Raw genomic sequence first — 19,664 nt, 5'->3', positions numbered from 1 at the left:
CCTACCAGTTAGCCAGTTTTTAATCCATTTACTGTGTTCCATCTTGATTTTGTATCATTCTAGTTTCTAATAAAAATGTCATGCAGTGTCACGTAAAATGCCTTACAGGAATCTATTACATTAACACTTACCTTTATCAACCAAACTTGTAATCACATCAAAAAATACACTATGGCAGGATTTATTTTCCATGAACACATGTTGATTGGCATTAATTATTATGTATAAATTGTCCATGCAGCTAATGCTGCATAACCCTTCTCCCAACAAAACTCTAGTGTCAGATGTATGGCAGAGAAGTCCAGGCTCTTCAGGACTCTTCGTTTTATCATTGGTATTGCAGTAGCACGTAGAGCCCAGCCTCATTGTGGTAAGCAGTATAAAACTGAACTGCAAAACTTTAAAAAATTGTTTAACATCCTTGATCATTGAAGATGTAAGCTTCAAATACACATTTAAGTGTTAAAACAAGGGCAGTCATTTGTTAATCTGTGGTTTCATCTGAAGTGCTGGAAGAGTCAGATTATACTTTACAATCACAGTCTCAGGAGACAGCTTGTTTGAGTTGGTCTGATTTTTGTAGATATAAGTCTCATTACTTGAATTAACAAATACTTTTATATAGTATCTTTAAAAGGGATGCCATGGAATGCTTTATGGCATTATGAAAAAAAGTTATTAAAAAGCAGTGGCATATCCACACACCCTTCGTGTTGAAGTAGTAGACTGGGTACTCCAAAATAGAATGAAGTCTACAGTTATGGAACATATCTCTTAAAGGCCCATCTCAAAGGTCCCTATGGTGTTAAGGTGTAACTTGAACAAACCAATGATTTGCCAATTCTGAGCTCAACAGAAGGTCTAGGATATTACACATTAATACATGTAATTATTAATTAAAATTTTAAATACTGGGACCCTATTAGAAAAGATGGATTAGATATAAAAGACTGTAACCATTAATTCTCTTAAAATCAAGTAACAATTTCAAGTCCACATAGAATTTGATGGGAGCCAACATGGGAAGTAAAACATGGGTCATATTCTATCAACTGGGAACCTGTAAGGCATTTATCAGGCCCTCTGCCCAAGGACTAGCCTATTTAATGTGTTTATCCAGCTGCAAAGATGGATTCAACTACTATAGAATGTATGCTTTCATTTAAAGTAAAATGAATGATGTTGGCTTTGATGGGAGTTGGATCAGGTCTTAGGAGAGCTATGAAGTGTCTTCTAGTATTTGCTTAATGTGGTATGTATTTAGATTTCAATTTAATGAAAACATTAATTTTTTCCAAGTAACTTAGAAGAATGGTATGCTTAATTTGCAGATTCAGTTTCCCCTCCCCAGGAGCAATCCTGGATGCAACTAAAGTTACTAATTAAAAGTGTACAGTGTTTACATAACAGTTTAAACAAATTAAACCATGTAATTTAGAAGCCTTTTCCATCTTTCCCACTAAAATTTTATAGTTTTAAAGTAATTTTTAACATGCACTCATAGAATTACATTAAAAATAGATCTTTCCTAAGCATCTTCCCAGCAAAGAATTTTTTGTATGATGTGTAAATCAGATTTTAACCTATTAAAGGGCACACACCAAAACTTTACATGAGTGATACAAAGATCCTTTAGAAAATGAATTTGCTCAGGTGCACATATGGTTCATAACTGCATGTGCATGCCTTCAAATATAGGGGCACAAACAGTTTTGAGAATGTATCTCATCCGCACAAAGTTGCAAGGGACTGAACAGTACTCAGAACCTGTAAACAAAGGGAATACAGTTGGCATTTTGGAGTGACAAGGGACAGCTAGGAGAGAAAAGACTAGAGAAACAGAAGAATCCTTGTACCTTATTTTCCAGCAATGACTTTCAAGGGACTAATACTACAGTCAGTGAAAATGGTTCATCATCTACAAGAGGTGATGAAAACACCAGATAGTTTCCTGAAGAGCTTAAGCTGTTCACAGGAGCTGGCTGTTGCTTTGCCTATCTTCTCAAAACAGTGATTACAGAAGTGCTCTTCTGGTTCCTGGAATCCTACCTTATTTGAAATGCAAGGTACAAGTGCAAAGCCTTCATTACTATATTTTCTTATTTTTCTGATTCAGCCTTAGAAATTTGCATCAGACGGAGGTCATTCTCGATAAATGTCTAAAGCATCTCAGCAAATTTGTGTCTCTAGAAAAAGGACAAAAGTTTAAAAAAGTGTTAATTTGAACAGCCTCATGAGAAAGAAAAAGCAGGATAGTTTAGGCCCATTTTCTTTTTATTAATAATATAAGTTCTATAATCTCTTAACATTACAACTGGAGTTTTACAGTTAATTTCACACTAAATGACACACACTGTTTGGCTTAATTAGCAGAAAGTTGAACCTTGAAAGATACTAATTTCAAAGACTGAGAAACAGTTTACGTTTTCTGGATTTCAGTATTTATGCATCCTTGCTCTTTTGATTAGGTTGGTTTCAGTTAATTAGCATTATTATGGAAGAACTACTTAACTTGGTCTCTGTTCACAGCTGTAAGGAAAAGGGGACATCTTTATATGTATCCTATCAAAATAAGCAACGTGCACAGTACTGACAAAGCCATGAAGAGACCCGATGTTCTTTCTGGCCTTCCAAGCCGTAAACCTGTACATGTTACTTCTTAAAAGAAGTTCCCTGTAATGACATTACACTCAAACTTCTGTAAGAGTGACTGAATGGTATATCCTAGTTGTAAAGAGACATAACAGTCAACACCCTAATTCTAGAGCTTTGAATTTTACTGAAAACCAGAGAAAACTAACAGTTTCTTTTAAATACAAGTGGTGACAAAGTTAGCTAAAACTGCTTGTTCTGTACTAGAAACATGGCCAAGGTACCTCAAACAACGAAAAGTAATGCGCATTGCCAAGACTACACAGACGATCTGCATAGACCAAGCTCCATCTTTGAACAGACTGCAGCTACACTAAGTGAAGCCTGTGTGAAAGAAGAGAGAATAGGGGAGGAAAAATGTTGGAAGACTTAATTTAACATTAAAAATAGTCTTTTTTACAATTGGTTGTGCTTCCTTTTTGTACTTTTGTCTCCAGTAGATGTGTTACAAGAATATAACCAACACTTTTTATTTGGTATGCTGATTTTCAAAAAGTACTGAAACGCTGAATCTCTCACTTTTTGAACTACTAGAGTTATGTATATTTTACAGATGCAGGGTTTTAAATTAGGCTTTGAACAATCCATAAGACACTGTTTAAAAAAAGACAATTAAGAAGAAACTAAGCAAAATGGCTGTAAGAAGTGTACTAATTAGAATTTGTTCATATTAATTTGCAATTTACCATTTTCTCAGGCCTGTCTACTGCTATTACTGCATGTAGGAGCTCCAAGTTATTTCACTTTATTACACAAGACAAGACTAACTGATGTAAATTTTTACTTTGTGATATCAACTTCACATCCGGTTATAATCACAGATTTATGGCTGCATAGACGACTGCATGAGAAGAGATTTACCTGTACAACTTCCATTAACATATAAAGGATGGGGAAACATGGTTAGGAAGGTAACACTGGGAGGGGAAACCGTAGCATTTGTAGTGCCAGATAGTACTTTAAAATTGAAATGAGCCAACAAGACTTTGGAGACAGCACAACTTGCTCATATTGAGTAAAACTGCCATAAGGAAACCCAGTCCTTCTTACTATAATTCTACTTGTGTTGTCATATTCCAAAAAGAAAATGGTTTTCATGTATCCATTCATTCATAAATCTGATTCTTCATAGTTAGACATGCTGTGTATATTGAGGCACATATTTACTGACTTCTAGCAGAGTGATACTAGTAGTCAGCAGGATTCCAGCAGTAGACATGTAACCACCATTTGCACAGTATGCAAAATTGAGAAATCCTCAGCATAAAAAAGAAAGATTACAGATTCACCTTGTTGAAAAGTACATGCTGTACATGTTGAATAAGGAACACTTACCCATATAGTGCTGGAAGTCAGAGCTTCCTAACACTAACTATGATTGCAAATTTTTCGGTGCTGCTGAAACATGAACTCCATGGGCCAAAACTTTAAAAGTAAAATACAGGAAGGCTGGATTCACTTTTTAAACTAAAATGTCATGAAACACATTAAAAAAATTCTAGCTGCATTAAAAATACCACAGTAACTTCCTATTTTATGACTCAGACCATAATGAATTGTTTTAATTTGTTATCTTTTGAATTCATATATTTGAAAGTGCTATTTGGGTAGTCATGGTCTTTTAGGTGATTTTTAATCAGCTATTAAGAACATAAGAATGGCCACACTGGGTCAGACCAAAGGTCCATCCAGCCCAGTATCCTGTCTGCCGACAGTGGCCAATGCCAGGTGGCCCAAAGGGAGTGAACCTAACAGGTAAGGATCAAGTGATCTCTCTCCTGCCATCCATCTCCACCCTCTGACAAACAGAGGCTAGGGACACCATTCCTTACCATCCTGGCTAATTGCCATTAATGGACTTAACCTCCATGAATTTATCAAGTTTTCTTTTAAACCCTATTGTTGTCCTAGCCTTCACAACCTCCTCAGGCAAGGAGTTCCACAGGCTGACTGTGCGCTGAGTGAAGAACTTCCTTTTCTTTGTTTTAAACCTGCTACCCATTAATTTCATTTGGTGGCCCCTACTTCTTATATTATGGGAAAAAGTAAATAACTTTTCCTTATTCACTTTCTCCACACCACTCATGATTTTGTATACCTCTATCATATCCCCCTTTAGTCTCCTCTTTTCCAAGCTGAAAAGTCCTAACCTCTTTAATCTCTCCTCATTTGGGAACCGTTCCAAACCCCTAATCATTTTAGTTGCCCTTTTCTGAACCTTTTCTAATGCCAGTAAATCTTTTTTGAGATGACATCTGTAAGCAGTATTCAAGATGTGGGCGTACCATGGATTTACATAAGGGCAACAAGATATTCTCAGTCTTATTCTCTATCCCTTTTTTAAAGATTCCTAACATCCCATTTTCCTTTTTGACTGCTGCTGCACGCTGCGTGGACATCTTCAGAGAACTATCCACGATGACTCCAAGATCTTTCTCCTGATTAGTTGTAGTTAAATTAGCCTCCATCATATTGTATGTATAGTTGGGGTTATTTTTTCCCAATGTGCATTACTTTACATTTATCCACATTAAATTTCATTTGCCATTTTGTTGCCCAATCACTTAGTTTTGTGAGATCTTTTTGAAGTTCTTCACAATCTGCTTTGGTCTTAACTATCTTGAGCAGTTTAGTATCTGCAAACTTTGCCACCTCACTGTTTACCCCTTTCTCCAGATCATTTATGAAAAAGTTGAATAGGATTGGTCCTAGGACGGACCCTTGGGGAACACCACTAGTTACCCCTTTCCATTCTGAAAATTTACCATTTATTCCGACCCTTTGTTCCCCATCTTTTAACTAGGTCTCAATCCATGAAAGGATCTTCCCTCTTATCCCATGAGAGCTTAATTTACTAAGAGCCTTTGGTGAAGAACCTTGTCAAAAGGCTTTCCGGAAATCTAAGTACACTATGTCCACTGGATCCCCCTTGTCCACATGTTTGTTGACCCCCGCAAAGAACTCTATTAGATTAGTAAGACATGATCTCCCTTTACAGAAACCATGTTGACTTTTGCACAACAATTTATGTTCTATGCGTCTGACAATTTTATTCTGTACTATTATCTCAACTAGTTTGCCCGGTACTGACGTTAGACTTACCAGTCTGTAATTGCCAGAATCACCTCTAGAGCCCTTCTTAAACAATGGCGTTACATTAGATATCTTCCAGTCACTGGGTACAGTAGCTGATTTAAAGGAGAGGTTACAAACCATAGTTAACAGTTCCGCAATTTCACATTTGAGTTCTTTCAGAATTCTTGGGTGAATGCCATCTGGTCCCAGTTACTTGTTACTGTTAAGTTTCTTAATTCCAAAACCTCCGCTAGTGACACTTCAATCTGTGACAATTCTTCAGATATTCTAAATTAGTTATAAAATAGCTTCCAAGTTTTGGTTGGTATTTTTCAAGCAATAGGATGATAGAGTGTGGTCAATTTAAAATAAAATGAGTATTAAATTATGTTGTCAGACTATGGTGTTATAATCTGTTAATTTATAGATTATAAAATTATAATCTTTAATGTTTTATTACTAAAATTGACAGCTAATTATTTTAAAATAGTTTAAAAACACAAATGCCTCGATTTTAAATTTAGGTTTTTCATGTGAAGGTTACTTCTATAAAGGTGTCCAAACTGCCCACATAGAGTTGTATAGCAGTTAGCTAATTAGACAGTATGTCCTCGTAAAGATAGTTTACATTTTGAGTTACTACCCTATATGATTAAATACTTTAAATATCAAAAGTTGGATTATTTGCTTTAAGAAAAGAATCCATGTCAAAATATGAATCATGAATATTGACAAACAGTTTTAAATTTTAATTTCACTTGTTTTAAGATCCTGGTTTTAATGTAAAATTGTTTCAGGACTGATATTGTTTTACAGATTGTTTAAGAAAATAAATTCCATATTTTTGATTATATGGAGGACTACATTTGCAGCTCCTAGTTACGTAAACCAGTAATTCAGAAAGGCCAATAAAGAAATTAAAATTGGAAACTTCATTTTCAGACAGTATATTCTCCATTTTAGATTAATAAAACTGTTTCAACCTTGAAACTGTTGAGACCTGTTTCAAGATACAGTGCTGGACAAAGTTTTATTTTAAAATAGCCAAAACATTTGCTATTGGGGAAAAAAGGATTATTTTGCATCTACACAAAAATAAAGTGAAACTAGACACATTAGGAATGCAGTGTTCATGAAGGCAATAATTTTATGTAACAAACCTGTTAATATACAATGAGAAATGTCTGCTATTCTGTACAAAACTTATGACTGACTGACTAGCATATTAAAGAAGATTATCCCAGCAATGCAAATACAACTCAGGCTACACTTTAGTTAAGTATTCTTCTCAAAGATTTTAAATTTTTCAATGCTGAAAGGGAGACTGACAAGCCAAACTTCCTACAGAACTATGTTGCATCTTTTAAACAGAAAGCCTACATTTATACTGCTACTTGCTTAACCCTTCAGCACACAGAAGTATTCCCTTAGTGTAATCCACCTCTCATGTGCTTCCCAGCAACTTTCCTCTAGCAAGAGGCTGAGTGAGCAGCTGTTTATGTAGACAACACCAACGTCAGTCTTTGTTCTTCTTGCAGGGGATGCTTTAATAAAGAACAGCTGGCTTCATCCAGCATGGAAACAACAATCATTGGCAGTACTGCTTAACCAAACTTGGAATGCTATATCTGCATTTGCAAGCTGGTATATACCTTGATGTGCCTCTGCCAGGTTGTGTTTTAAGAGAGGTTTAGGAGTAGAGTCAGTAAATCTGTGAATGTTAATAGTGAATGTTTACATTTTATTGGAGGAAAACCAATATAAGAAAGATATTAGCTTTTGAAGTTCAGTCCATGTTATATTTGATTACTGGGATAACAGTACAATGAGGCTAGAAATCGTAATTTTGAAATTTTCAGATAGTAAGGGTTTTATAAAAGGTTCCTGTTTCCAAAGATGTTATTGGGGTCCACATATTCTTTGACAGACTTAAGCATCCCCAAGCCAACGTCAGAGATACTCTCCTTCATCCACTGCTTTCGCAACTTGCCCACTGGAAAAACAAAAACAAAAATGCTTCAATATGTGGCATGATACTAGGAGCCAATCAATCTTACGACCATGAATGAATAAACACTGTGTGATAAATGCTTTTATTCAAAAATGAGAAATGTTTTGCTTTATTTGATTTATTGAGCCTACCAGACTATCAAGCTCATTAAGCTCAGTGTACTCCCAGAGGAAGCTTGTGTTCTACGCTGTCTACTTTCTTTGCAAACTATGAAATTTAGATGAAGTTTAGGTTGAAATCATGTGTCAGATTACAAATAGTGAAATGGTAATTGCATACATTTTTAAAAGAGCCCCAGATCCTCATCTTATTAAGAAATTTAAAAATGTTAGGAGAAAATAAATAAAAATAAAACATATCAAGAATTGTTCTGCTTAGCCTGTGCAGGAAACAGTAAGTTTTAACCACTAAGTAAATATGTTAAAAGTGACCTTCAGGTTTAAAATAGGATCAGCCTAAAAACCCATGGAAATCTCTAACGGAGAAATTAAAACTCGTAAAGTATAAAATGTAATATTCACTCACCTAAAAGTGGCATGTTTCAGTTTAGAAAAATCTCCACATAAAATACATTCTCGGTAGTTGTGAATATAAATTCACAATGTGGAAGCCTAATTTTCAGAGGTTTTTTAACGTAGAGTTTTTTCTAAATTATATATGACAGAAATTTACATTTGTTGGATAGAACAGCAATTTATCTCAACTTCTCTCACATAAACAAACAAGTTATTTTAATGGTTAACTTAAATGGACACTTTATGGGAATGTTATTTATTAATTAAGCAAGTAATCAACCCTGATTTAATAGGTCAATCAAAATAGGGGACATTCTTTCATTACAGGATAGCATTTAGCTTGCCAGCCTAAGATACAATCCATTTGTCAGGAGGAGGTGATATACTATAGTATCTGCCTCTTGGAAATCTTTAAGAGTATCTGAAGCTAAATTCCAACCATCTTTTGTGTCCCATTCTCAGGGTAGCCATCAAACTGTCATCAGAAAAATGAATGATGGGGACATCACTGGAGAACAGAATATTTTTGTTTATACCTTAAGGAATATAAACTAGCTACAGTGCTGACTGAAAGAAAGCAGTGTAAAATATTGCAAAACATGCTGAAAAACCAATCCTGAAATGTAGTAAAAATGACTATTTGTACATGTGTATTAAGTGTGTAGTAGAGATATTAAAATTCATATGCAATAAGAGTAACTGCCAGTCTTATTTCATAGTCTTCCCATAAGAAATCCCCCTCTATAATATCTTGTCATTATAATTCTATTGTCTCCTAAGCAAAGTGATATTTTTGCCTAGTTAAATTAATAAAAAACTATAAAGACGGTGGATATGGCCTGACCATCACTTCAAGCAATCTACACTTTGGCAGTTAGAGACAAGGAGTTGAAGAACGCTCATTGCCATTTTCAACCGTTATCTGTAATATAGTTTCAGTGAATGTGTCCTGTGGTTACGGATGTAATTGTCCTGAAAAGACTGCAAACAACTGCTCCAACAAGATGGAGCACATTAGAACCACAGCAGGATGCCCAACAGCTAGCATGCCTGCCTCTTTTTACACCTCTAGTAATAATGCAATTCCATGAGGAACTGAACTACCGTCTGAGCAGACACCAAACAGCCATTGCATATTTAATGAAGTCACTCACCAAGTGCTAGAAAACAGAAGGTGCTTGGAGTGCATCATTAGTTCTGTCAGAGTGATAATTTACACATCTATCTTGTCAAATTTTCTATGGTTTATACTTTTACAATAATAAATCTAACATACATTTGATTAGTGAACTGGAAAGTAAAAAAGCTGTACAGAAGATATATCAGTGGTCCTCCATGAACATATCTGATAAAAGAATTTTAACCCCTTGGTAGCATTGGGCTGTGAGCTCCTGCTGTCCAGGGCTAATGAGTTTTACATAGTCTTGTCAGCTATTGCAATTAATTTTTTTATCTAGAGGTTAAAAACAGAAAGTTAAAGCAATTGTTTACTTAGCAAATTTAAATTGTTCTATTTACCATCTTACATGTAACTACAAGGGCATATAATTCAAGAAAAACGCTACACAAAATAATAAGACTTGTGTAGAAGATTCTGGTGTCATTCATACAGAAAGGCAGTACTAATTTTAGTATCTCACTAAGTTTGCTTCCACCTTGTGAATATTCCATTTGTTTTATCTACACAGGATACCCCATTACATAATTAAAGAAATTAACCATCTTCATATATATTAAATATTCAAGGGCCTGGATCTCAGAAGTTTTTAGAGTCTGTGTAGATATATATTCATTCTTTCAAGGGCAGGAAAAAGGAACAAGATTCCTTGAGATGTTTTAGAGAAAAAAGTAATTCAGCTTCTTAAAATTACTGGAGCAGCTTAGAGAGACACACAGAGTTGTGAAAAAACTAACTACAAGACAACATGGATCTGAAAGAAAGACTACCTTCCAAAACAAAAAACAGATCCATTTTTGAGCCTAAACGATTAAGAATTACAATAGCTTACTTCTGAATAGAGGAAAATCTCCAGATATCAGGTTTCTGTATTTTAAAAGTTATATTTAAAAGCCACTAAAATTGAACTGACATGTGCATCTTTAGCTACATAGCAGCTGTTTATATATGCTTTTATATCTCACCACAATAGTCGTACTTTGGGGCTTATACTCTTTTCCCTATTAGTCCTATCAGAATAAACTCTATTCGTGGGATCATGTTGCCTCACCACAATGCAACATCATAATATCCTTCATAAGACATTTGAGACTAATTATCCAAGGTGAAAAATATGGGACTGACTAAGATTTTAAAACTAATGGCAAATGCCCAATCCCAACAAACGTGCTAACAATTGATTATACTGGTGCATAAATAAGTAATCAAAACCAGTCATGTAATTTCAAGCACCATTAGAAACAGGAAAAAGAGATCCACTGTTTGCAAAATGGAACAGGACAAATTCAGCGAGAAAACAAATGTTATTTTTAAGATCCCTATATGTTATAGAAGAGATGAAAGCTGCCATGCAGCTCATTTAGGTCTATACATCTATGTGCAATCTTTATACTGCATTTTCCTCATAAATATGGTTAAGATCTATAAACTATGTGTATAAAATTTTAAAAGTGTATCCTAGGATTCTAACCCTTTAACTAGGTTATAAATAACCAAAGTACAATGAACTTCCAAGCAAATATGCACTTATTCTCTTCCTAAATGGACAGTGTACTGATACATTTGGACATTTCACTGATTTCAACTGAAATAGGATGAAAACAGAAGGATTTCTTAATAAACGAACTAGTGACTGGGAGGGGGCAAGGTGCGTCTTTTCCTGTTCAGTGATGCATGAAGAAAATGATTAAATTTTTTCATGAATTGGATTTTTTTTTTAAATATGGGAAGGGAGATGTGCATACATCAATTGGAAGTGCATATCCAACTTTTGCCAATATGATTCACATTCTCATCACATCAGATCCATTGCTAGAATGCCTCAAGCAACAGTACTTGTTCAGCTGTGATTGTTCATGCATCTTGACATAGTAATCCAGGTTCTTGAAACCTGAAGGCTAGATCACCACCATGTGCTCTATTTGGAACTCTGCCTCAAAAATACCTAGAAGCTTCAGCTAATGCAGTAGTCCAATCTCCAATGAGGCAAGCGGTTACCACATAATGCTGATGTTCCACATGGTATGCACTGACAACTCTTTTGGTCAAGAGAGTAGCTGAAAGTGTTGGTTATGGTCTATGGCAGGGGTCAGCAACCTTTCAGAAGTGGTGTGCCGAGTCTTCATTTATTCACTCTAATTTAAGGTTTCGCATGCCAGTAATACATTTTAATGTTTTCAGAAGGTCTCTTTTTGTAAGTCTATAATATATAACTAAACTATTGCTGTATGTAAAGTAAATAAGATTATTAAAATGTTTAAGCAGCTTCATTTAAAATTAAATTAAAATGCAGAGCCCTCTGGACTGGTGGCCAGGACTCAGGCAGTGTGAGTGCCACTGAAAATCAGCTTGCCTTTGGCGCGTGTCCCATAGGTTGCCTACCCCTCTTCTATGGGTATCCTAAATAGTTTGGAACCCACTTTTGTGTGACATTATCTCATGTTTTATCATGAGAGTTGTGATTTTATGGATCATTTTACTTTGTGCTTGGGGTGAAGCACTCCAGGACAGATGGGCAGGACACTCTCAATGGAGTGTCGATGCCTAGGGAACCTGCTCTCTGGTGATCCACCAAAGCTAAGGTTAGGCAAACTTCAGGTCAAAGACCTGTTTATTCAGGACCTTTGACTGACTTACTAATACCTACAATTCTGTTATTAAATGTATTCTGAAGAACTTTTGTTAATAGCCATTTTTGATGATGTAAGATGACAGGTGTTATGCAGCAGATGGAATGACAAATTTCTGACTGTAAAGATAATGGGAAATGCTCACAATTTAGCATTTTTAATACAATGTAAATGATAAAGCTGGTGTTGCAGAACAATGAAAGTAAAAAATGAGTAGTTTAAAGAAGTGTGAGTCCTGAACAGTAAGTTTCTTAGACCAGAGATTCTCAAACTGTGGACCAAGCTCCATCGGGTGGTTTGCAGATAGTTCCCTCTAAGGAGTGCGTCTGGGTGGCCGCACATGAGAGAATGAAGGGCCACCCTAAGACTTAGACACTTCTGCCAAATCTCCACAGTTTCCATTATCTTTGGCATTGCTGAATCTACAAGCTAAGCAGGCTTGAGCCTGGCCACTACTCAAAATGGAGACCCAAGTTAAAACTCAGGGTACTGCATGAATTGGGGCTGGTGATGCAGCACTGTATTAACTCTGTAGCATGCTGTTATAAGACAATATTTCAACTGAGATACAGAAGAGAGGCCTGACCACTGGTGGCTTTCAGAGGTGGCCTGACACTTAACAGGAGTAGGGATCCTTGTTCCTGTGGCCATCATGACGTTTGATCTTCAGCAATTTCACTCTACCTACTTAAGAATAAACCCCCCTGTTGCATCAACTGGATGAATAGATGGGTCTGTTCCTGTCCTGAAAACACTAGTGTGACACTCGTGATGTAGAATAGCTGCTGCATCCAAACCCAGAAGAGACTGATTTTCAAAGCTGTGTGAAATGATCCCTGTATTGTATAAAGTACCCCACGTGTTCTGCATTTCTGCATGTATGGAATTTTGCCAAACTGCCAAAAAATGCCATATTTCGACTGTGAAATATGCCATTTTGTTGTAACCAGGCACCTAACATTGTGCTCCTTGTGCTACCAGCACTCGGCTGTAGCTTCTCCTTTGTGCTGCTTTCAGCAGAAGGAGGGGTGCATTACATAGGCAGCACAAGCCCTGTTGCCCAGTGGAACCAGACAGAGGGACAACAGCTCTCCTGGCCCATCAGGACCATCCTTAATACCTTTGAAGATATGTGACTGGGGGAGGAGCAGGTGTTGGTGAAATGTGGCAGCTGGCGTATAGTGAATAGGCAGAGCTTTGTCTCATTGGGGATGCAAAATGTGTGACTGGAGGGGTGAGGACGGGGACTGAGTGGGACTGCAGAGAAAAGGCTATGGTAGAGAGGCCAGGTGGTTGAGCAGTGGGTGCCAGGCATAAATCCATCCCACTGGACTGCTTTAAGTTAATCTAGGGACCCCAATGCCACTGCACTGTAGCCCTACTGTAGCCACACCTCTTCATTTGCGTGGTGTTGGATCTCCTACTCACTCAGAAAGCAAGGACAGCAATATGGGACCCACGGAGAAAGGAGCTTTATCCAACTGTCTCATACTCCTCCTAGCAGCTGGATGCTGTTTCTACAGGGACCTAAATATCTAGCCTTACTGGGAGTAATTTTTCCCATGAAACATATATCCTAGAGAAACAAGACACTGAACACTAAGATAAAAAGTAGGCCACTGGATAAAGTAAAAAGGACAGAGTAAAGTATACCATACATCTGCTAGGAACAGTCCAATATTTGTAGGTTACTTATGTGACTTTTTCTGTACCTTTACTGGAATGCCTTACAGTACCCAACAATAAGATAATCAGAGTCCAAAGCATGATATTCTACAACAGAGAAAATGAGGCACTCTTTGGAACAGCCTCCCTACCTCAAATTCCTACTTCAGTTCAGCAGTGTGGTGTCTCACACTTAGTCCATTAAGAATTTCTCTCCACTTGGAGATATTTCTTATTCTAGAGATAGGCATATTTTAAGTAAAATAAAAATGATTTTTTTTGTTTTGTTTTGCTCACACTGGTTGCACAAGGAAACACTGTCTTGGGCTTTGTTTTAAACTTAAATTAAAATATTTGTAACATTACTTTTTATAACTTGAGTTTATCAAGATTTGAATTTTCACTGCAAGTGGTTGACTGTGTGATTTGGGTCCATACACAAGTTATAGCTATAAAGATTTTTAGTATAAACTTGTTTTATAACCTGACCAGTTCTTCCATTACAACAAGCACTATGAGGATTGAGTTAAGCAGGCTTTATATTTCCTATAGCCTCAAGTCCCAGACTACATCTGTTTTCTTTGATACACAAAACCAGAGTTAAAATAGCTCCATTTATCACAACATGATTGTAGGCAGACAAACCAGCCTGTCTGTTTCCAGATAGGGAAAGCAACCGTTATTAATCACAATTACAGGACAAACACTAAGAGAAATTGCATCAATATTCTCCCTTTCCCCACACAAGAACTCAAAAGCAGTGCTGAGAATGTCAAGACAAGGCCTGAAGGTCAGTAAATAAAATGGATACTGTTAGGCTAATTCTCAACAGTAAGTCTGTGTAGCACAAGAGACAAAAATCCCATCTTGCATATTATATAAAACACAATATTACATATATTACGTAATACACCCCCCTCTGACAAGACAAAAATACTTAAAATTGAGTTGAGGTAGAGAAATATATATCAGTAATTCAGGAATTAATAAAACATTTCAGAGATGTTGTAATGAACCCAAAACTAAGCATTAGAAACCCAAGAAATTCAGAGTCAATGTTAAAGTTAAAAGAAATACAAACAGACAAGGGTATGGAAATACAATTGAGGCACCCACTCACACAACCTTAGTCTGCTCAATAGTGATGCCATGCAATATTCACACAGTTATGATTAAGGCATTTCAGTATTTGTTGTCCCAGATTAATGACACCTTTTTTACTAAAAAAAAAAAAAAAAAGTGTTTTTTTCCTCATACTTTGTTTCCCCTCATTCTGTAGCAGCCATGCTTCCCACATCCAAGGGCTCCTGTGTCCAGGCTGCGGAAAGCGCCCTTTGGAGCAGTGGGCAATCAACTACAACTTAGAGCAGCCCTGGAGTTAGCACGGGAATTTGGAGTGACTCCCAAAGATCAGGGAGCCATCAAGGTGGTGTAAACCCAACTTTGCACTCCCCCACACCTTATGTCTTTCCATTTTCACAAAGAGCTCAATTTCAACTTCAAAATTAAGAGTTTTCTTTTAGGTTATATTTCCCCTTTTCTTCATTCTGACTCAGTTTCTTGACAATCCCCCAAGAGAGTGGAGCTAGGGGAAGGGAAAGATAATGCAATTAAACAATTCATTTCAAAATCTGAACTCAAATCAAGAGCTAGAAACTTTAAAACAACTGCATTTCTATTCTAGGTGATCTTGGAATTTAAAGAGAGCGGACATAGGGGAGAAACACATTTCTATCAAGTTTACATAGCTAAATTAACTTTACTCTACACACGTGGAAGGTTTGTCAGCAGGTTACACATATACATGATGGATCCTTGCTTCGACATGCATCTTCATTCACAAGGAGACTAAAAACTCATTAAAAGACTGAGAATCCATAACAAATTATTCCCCATTTCCTTATTCAGGATGTGAAGTGTCAAAATCAGCATACTGAGTGAGAGAGACATGTATACATAAAGTATACACAAAGATTTTATATGGATGTTTCTCATGTAGCAAATAAAGGATTTGTCCATTCCCAATGTCTATTGAATTCAGTTTTTCATCTTTACCAGAAATATATAAAATTCCACAAAAAAAGACTATGTTAAAAGAACATTAAGATTGCAAAGTCAAGCACTCAAAAGTTTAGGAGATGCCAGAATTAAGGTTTCCTGTGAAGTGACTTACCTAAGATCACTTAAGAACTCAGTGGCAAAGGCAGAGAGAGAATCCATTTCTCTAGGGCAGCATTCAACTACCTTAACCATGAAACGGTCCTCTTCCTGCTATCCCGTGCCTCATTTTCTACACATCTTCTAGCTTCTAAAGAGATGAGGTAGGGGGTCCTTTAGACAACAGCCTCCTAATTCACAACCCTAATTCATCCCCAGAGCAGGTCCATCCTGTGCAGTGAATGAGGCAGGGATCTTGTGGAAAAAATAATGGGATCGTGTAATTTTAAGGACTACATCATAATCTACAGAAAATCTAAAGAACTATCACCTGATCTGCATGCTTTTGCATATCTGTAAATTGTTCAGTAAAATAACAACAAATCGACTGTCGCAAAACCTGGATGAACAGCAACCTAGAGAGCAGGCTGGCTTCCGAAGGAATTACAGCACGATAGACCACATCTTCATTCTAAACCAACTATTAGAGCATTCAAGGGAATACAAGTTCCTTTTGTGCATTGCCTTCGTGGACTACGAGAAGGCGTTCAACAGTTTAGAGACTAACGCCGTGATTGAAGCTCAAGGAAGGTGTGAAACAAGGAGAAACAGTTTCACCAAAATTATTCGCAGCCTGTCTTGAATTGGTTTTTCGACGAGCAGACTTGAAAGGAGGGATTAATATCAATGGCGAGCGGCTAAGCCATCTCAGGTTTCCAAATGATATAGTGCTGATAGCCGAAAATACAGCCCAGCTTGAGAGAATGCTTAAAGAACTGAACGCGAAAAGCAGTCAAGTCGGATTAAAAATGAACAAGTCAAAAACGAAATACATGAGATCAGATGTTCTGCCAAGAACCCAAATAACTCTTGGAGGAGAGCAGATCCAAGAGGTTGATAAATACATTTATTTGGGCCAGGAAATCAACATGTGCCACAATCAGAAAGGCGAACTGTCACACAGAAAAAAAAGTGGGATGGTGCGCACTCAATGACATCAAGGACATCCTCCAAGGAAAGATCAGAGAAACAACTTGTGTGAATCTTTTTAACTCTACCGTGCTTCCAGGGATGTTATATGGCAGCTAAACATGGTCGCTGACAAAGATTGAACATCAACTGTCTGTTACACAGAGAGCGATGGAACGAACATTTTTGGGCATTTCGCTCCGTGATCACATCCCCAATGAAATAATTAGGCAGCAGTCTGGAGTGCGAGACGTTGTTGTTGAAACTAGGCTCAGCAAAATGCGGTGCGCGGGACATGTGGCCCAACTCAGCGACAACAGATGGACCGCAGCTATATCCGAGTGGTATCTGCGAGAACAAAAATGGCCACGCAGTCGGCCTCCAAAGAGGTGGGATGATTTCCTAACAAGGAGATATGGACAAGCATGGCAAAAGATGGCCAGAGTGAGAGAAGACTGGAAGACTTGTTGTTATAGGCTCAGTTTCAACTGATGAAGGACCGACAGTCTACATAGTCTATGCACATCATAATGCATAAGCATATGGGGTCCAAATTAAAGTTGTACAGGTGACCTTAATTCTGGCATTTCCAAACTTTTCAGTGCTTGACTTTGCAACCTTAATAATGTTCTTTCAACATTGTTTGTGTGTAATCTCCTAGAAGTTTAAAAAAGTAAATTGTAAAAACAAAATTCCATCATGTGGCATCAAATTGACACGCATATGGTTCATCAGCGGGGTGGAACCTTTAGAACCACAGAACAGACCTCTGACACTTGAACTAACGGAGTAACTGATATCAGTAGTGAGTTGTCATCCTCTGTTGGACCAGCACTAGAGGGAGATGAGACATACTTTGTCAGTGGTTTCAGTGATTTTTGCTGACAGCAGAGGAATGGCAAGACTCAATTTTGGGTTCCATTCCAAGCTCTTGGGACACTGGGAGATTGTGCACTTGTGTGCAGACTTGTGTTTCCCCACAGGCTTGACCCCTTCTGCCCTGTCCCTCTTCCCCAAGCTTGGCTCCTTGCCCCACTCCCATTCTCCTTGCTACCCCAGCTTGCTTACCCAATCAGTCTGTCTCCCTCCAGCGCCTCACTATCAAAGTCCCAATCCTCTCCAATTCTCAGTATCATTCTTCCCACATCCACTCTCCTTGCCCAGGCAGTCCCACTTCCCCTCTTTCAGCTCCTCATCTGATCAGTCTCTTCTTCCAGTACTTGTCTCCTTCACTGGGCTCTTCATCCAATCTCAATCTTCCCTTCCCCATGGTTCTTTGTTCTAGTCATTTTGCCCAGCCAATCTCTGATTCTCTCCCTGCACCTTCTCAGGTGTCTCCCCTCTCTCCCCATGCTGCTTCTCAGCCCAGCCTCCTGGTCCAGCCAGACCCAGTCTTGCTCTCTCCCCTTAGCTCCTCATTCAATCTCACTGTCGACCCCAATCCCATGCTTTATTGTTTCCTTCACAGGCTCCCAGTCTGAGTTTTCCTCCTCCCCACCCCAGCTCTCAGTTCCAGTCTCAGTCCTTTCCCCCCATGTCCAGTTCCAGGCTACTCTTTTCCTTCCTACCGGCCAGGCTCTTGTCCCCCTGCATTCAAAATCAGATTGCTTTCTCCTCCACACTGCCTGGGCACCAGCAGGGGAAGGTCACTGAGAACACAGGAGAGACTCCCTGCTCTAAGATCTGGTGACCAGCCTCATCCCAGCCTGGAGCAGTTAGAGTAGTCATTACAGACAAAAATCCAGCTTTGCTCTTGTAGCCCTGGGCTGGAGCGTGCCAGGTTGCACTATGGGAATGGCACGTGCACAGTCCAGTCACAGGCAGCAGGTGGGAGGGAATAAAACATGCTCAGTCGCTCCATGGGGATAGTGCATATGCAGTCTGGTCAGCATTAAGAGCTGTGAGAGGCTCAAAAATGCTCACCAAGGATAGAATCTTTGGAGACTTTAGCAAATAAAAATCAAAGAAATCTCTACTAAGCATCCACAAACAGATTTCTAAGGCTTGTAACTTCAGCAAATTTGGGAGGTATTTTATGAAGATACCAAAAGGCACTATGACACAAAGGACAACCCCCTGCCAAGTTTCAAATCCCTGTATCAAAGTATGTGGGCATTAGAGAATTTCAAAGTAAAAGTCTCCAGAATTTAACACTGGCAAAATATTTTTCTCTACCCTTGTTCTTAAGTGTCTTAACCATTTGGCTGAATTGTTAAAAAAAGAAAAAACCTCAAAAGCCTTTAGCTTGAAGAAGATGCCAGCCCAGAAAATTTCAACCCAAATTATTAAAATTTGGCAAAATTATAACCAACTGAATACAGGGTCTATTAGGTTGGGAAATATTGGGCAATCTTAATAATAGGGGGCACTATTAGCTCCACCAATAAGTAGAACGTCAAACAACATTAAATGTTTGAAACAGTTTAAGTGCTCTTAATAAATAAGAGTCCCGTTAAGCAGAAGAATTATTATATAAAGATACAAGCTGAGCAGGTTTTAAGATCTTATTATACCTAGAAAAAATGGTTACTAGCCTTCCATAACTGCTGTTCTTTGAGATATGTTGCACATGCCCATTCCAATATAGCTGTGTTTGTGCCCTGAGCATAGTCAGAGAATTTTCCCTCGGTGGTATCTGTTGCGTCAGCTCTGGTGCCCCCTGGTGCCACACACTGGTAACGCCGTTAAAGGGGCTGGCCAACCCCAGGCCCGTTCAGTTCCTTCTTTTTGGCCAACTCCGATAAGAGGGGTAACAAGGGCAGGTCTTGGAATGGACATGTGCAACATCTCGAAGAACAGTTATGGGAGGTTAG

The 19,664-nt window shown here is 38.0% G+C and overlaps 1 protein-coding gene across 3 annotated transcripts in view; it reads right to left on the bottom strand.

Moving 5' to 3' along the window:
- Nucleotides 1–6,849: 6,849 nt before the first annotated feature.
- AGPS (alkylglycerone phosphate synthase) overlaps nt 6,850–19,664 on the bottom strand; it is a 157,781-nt gene continuing 144,966 nt past the window's right edge. For all 3 annotated transcript variants that reach the window (XM_075117975.1, XM_048870393.2, XM_048870394.2), the window contains exon 20: nt 6,850–7,720. In XM_075117975.1, coding sequence (XP_074974076.1) covers nt 7,599–7,720 — 122 coding nt within the window. In that variant the 3' untranslated portion in view covers nt 6,850–7,598. The remainder of the gene's footprint in view (nt 7,721–19,664) is intronic.

This window comes from Caretta caretta, chromosome 11, assembly GCF_965140235.1.
Source record: "Caretta caretta isolate rCarCar2 chromosome 11, rCarCar1.hap1, whole genome shotgun sequence".
Taxonomy (NCBI): Eukaryota; Metazoa; Chordata; order Testudines; family Cheloniidae; genus Caretta; species Caretta caretta.
This window is presented reverse-complemented; position numbering and strand designations above follow the sequence as displayed.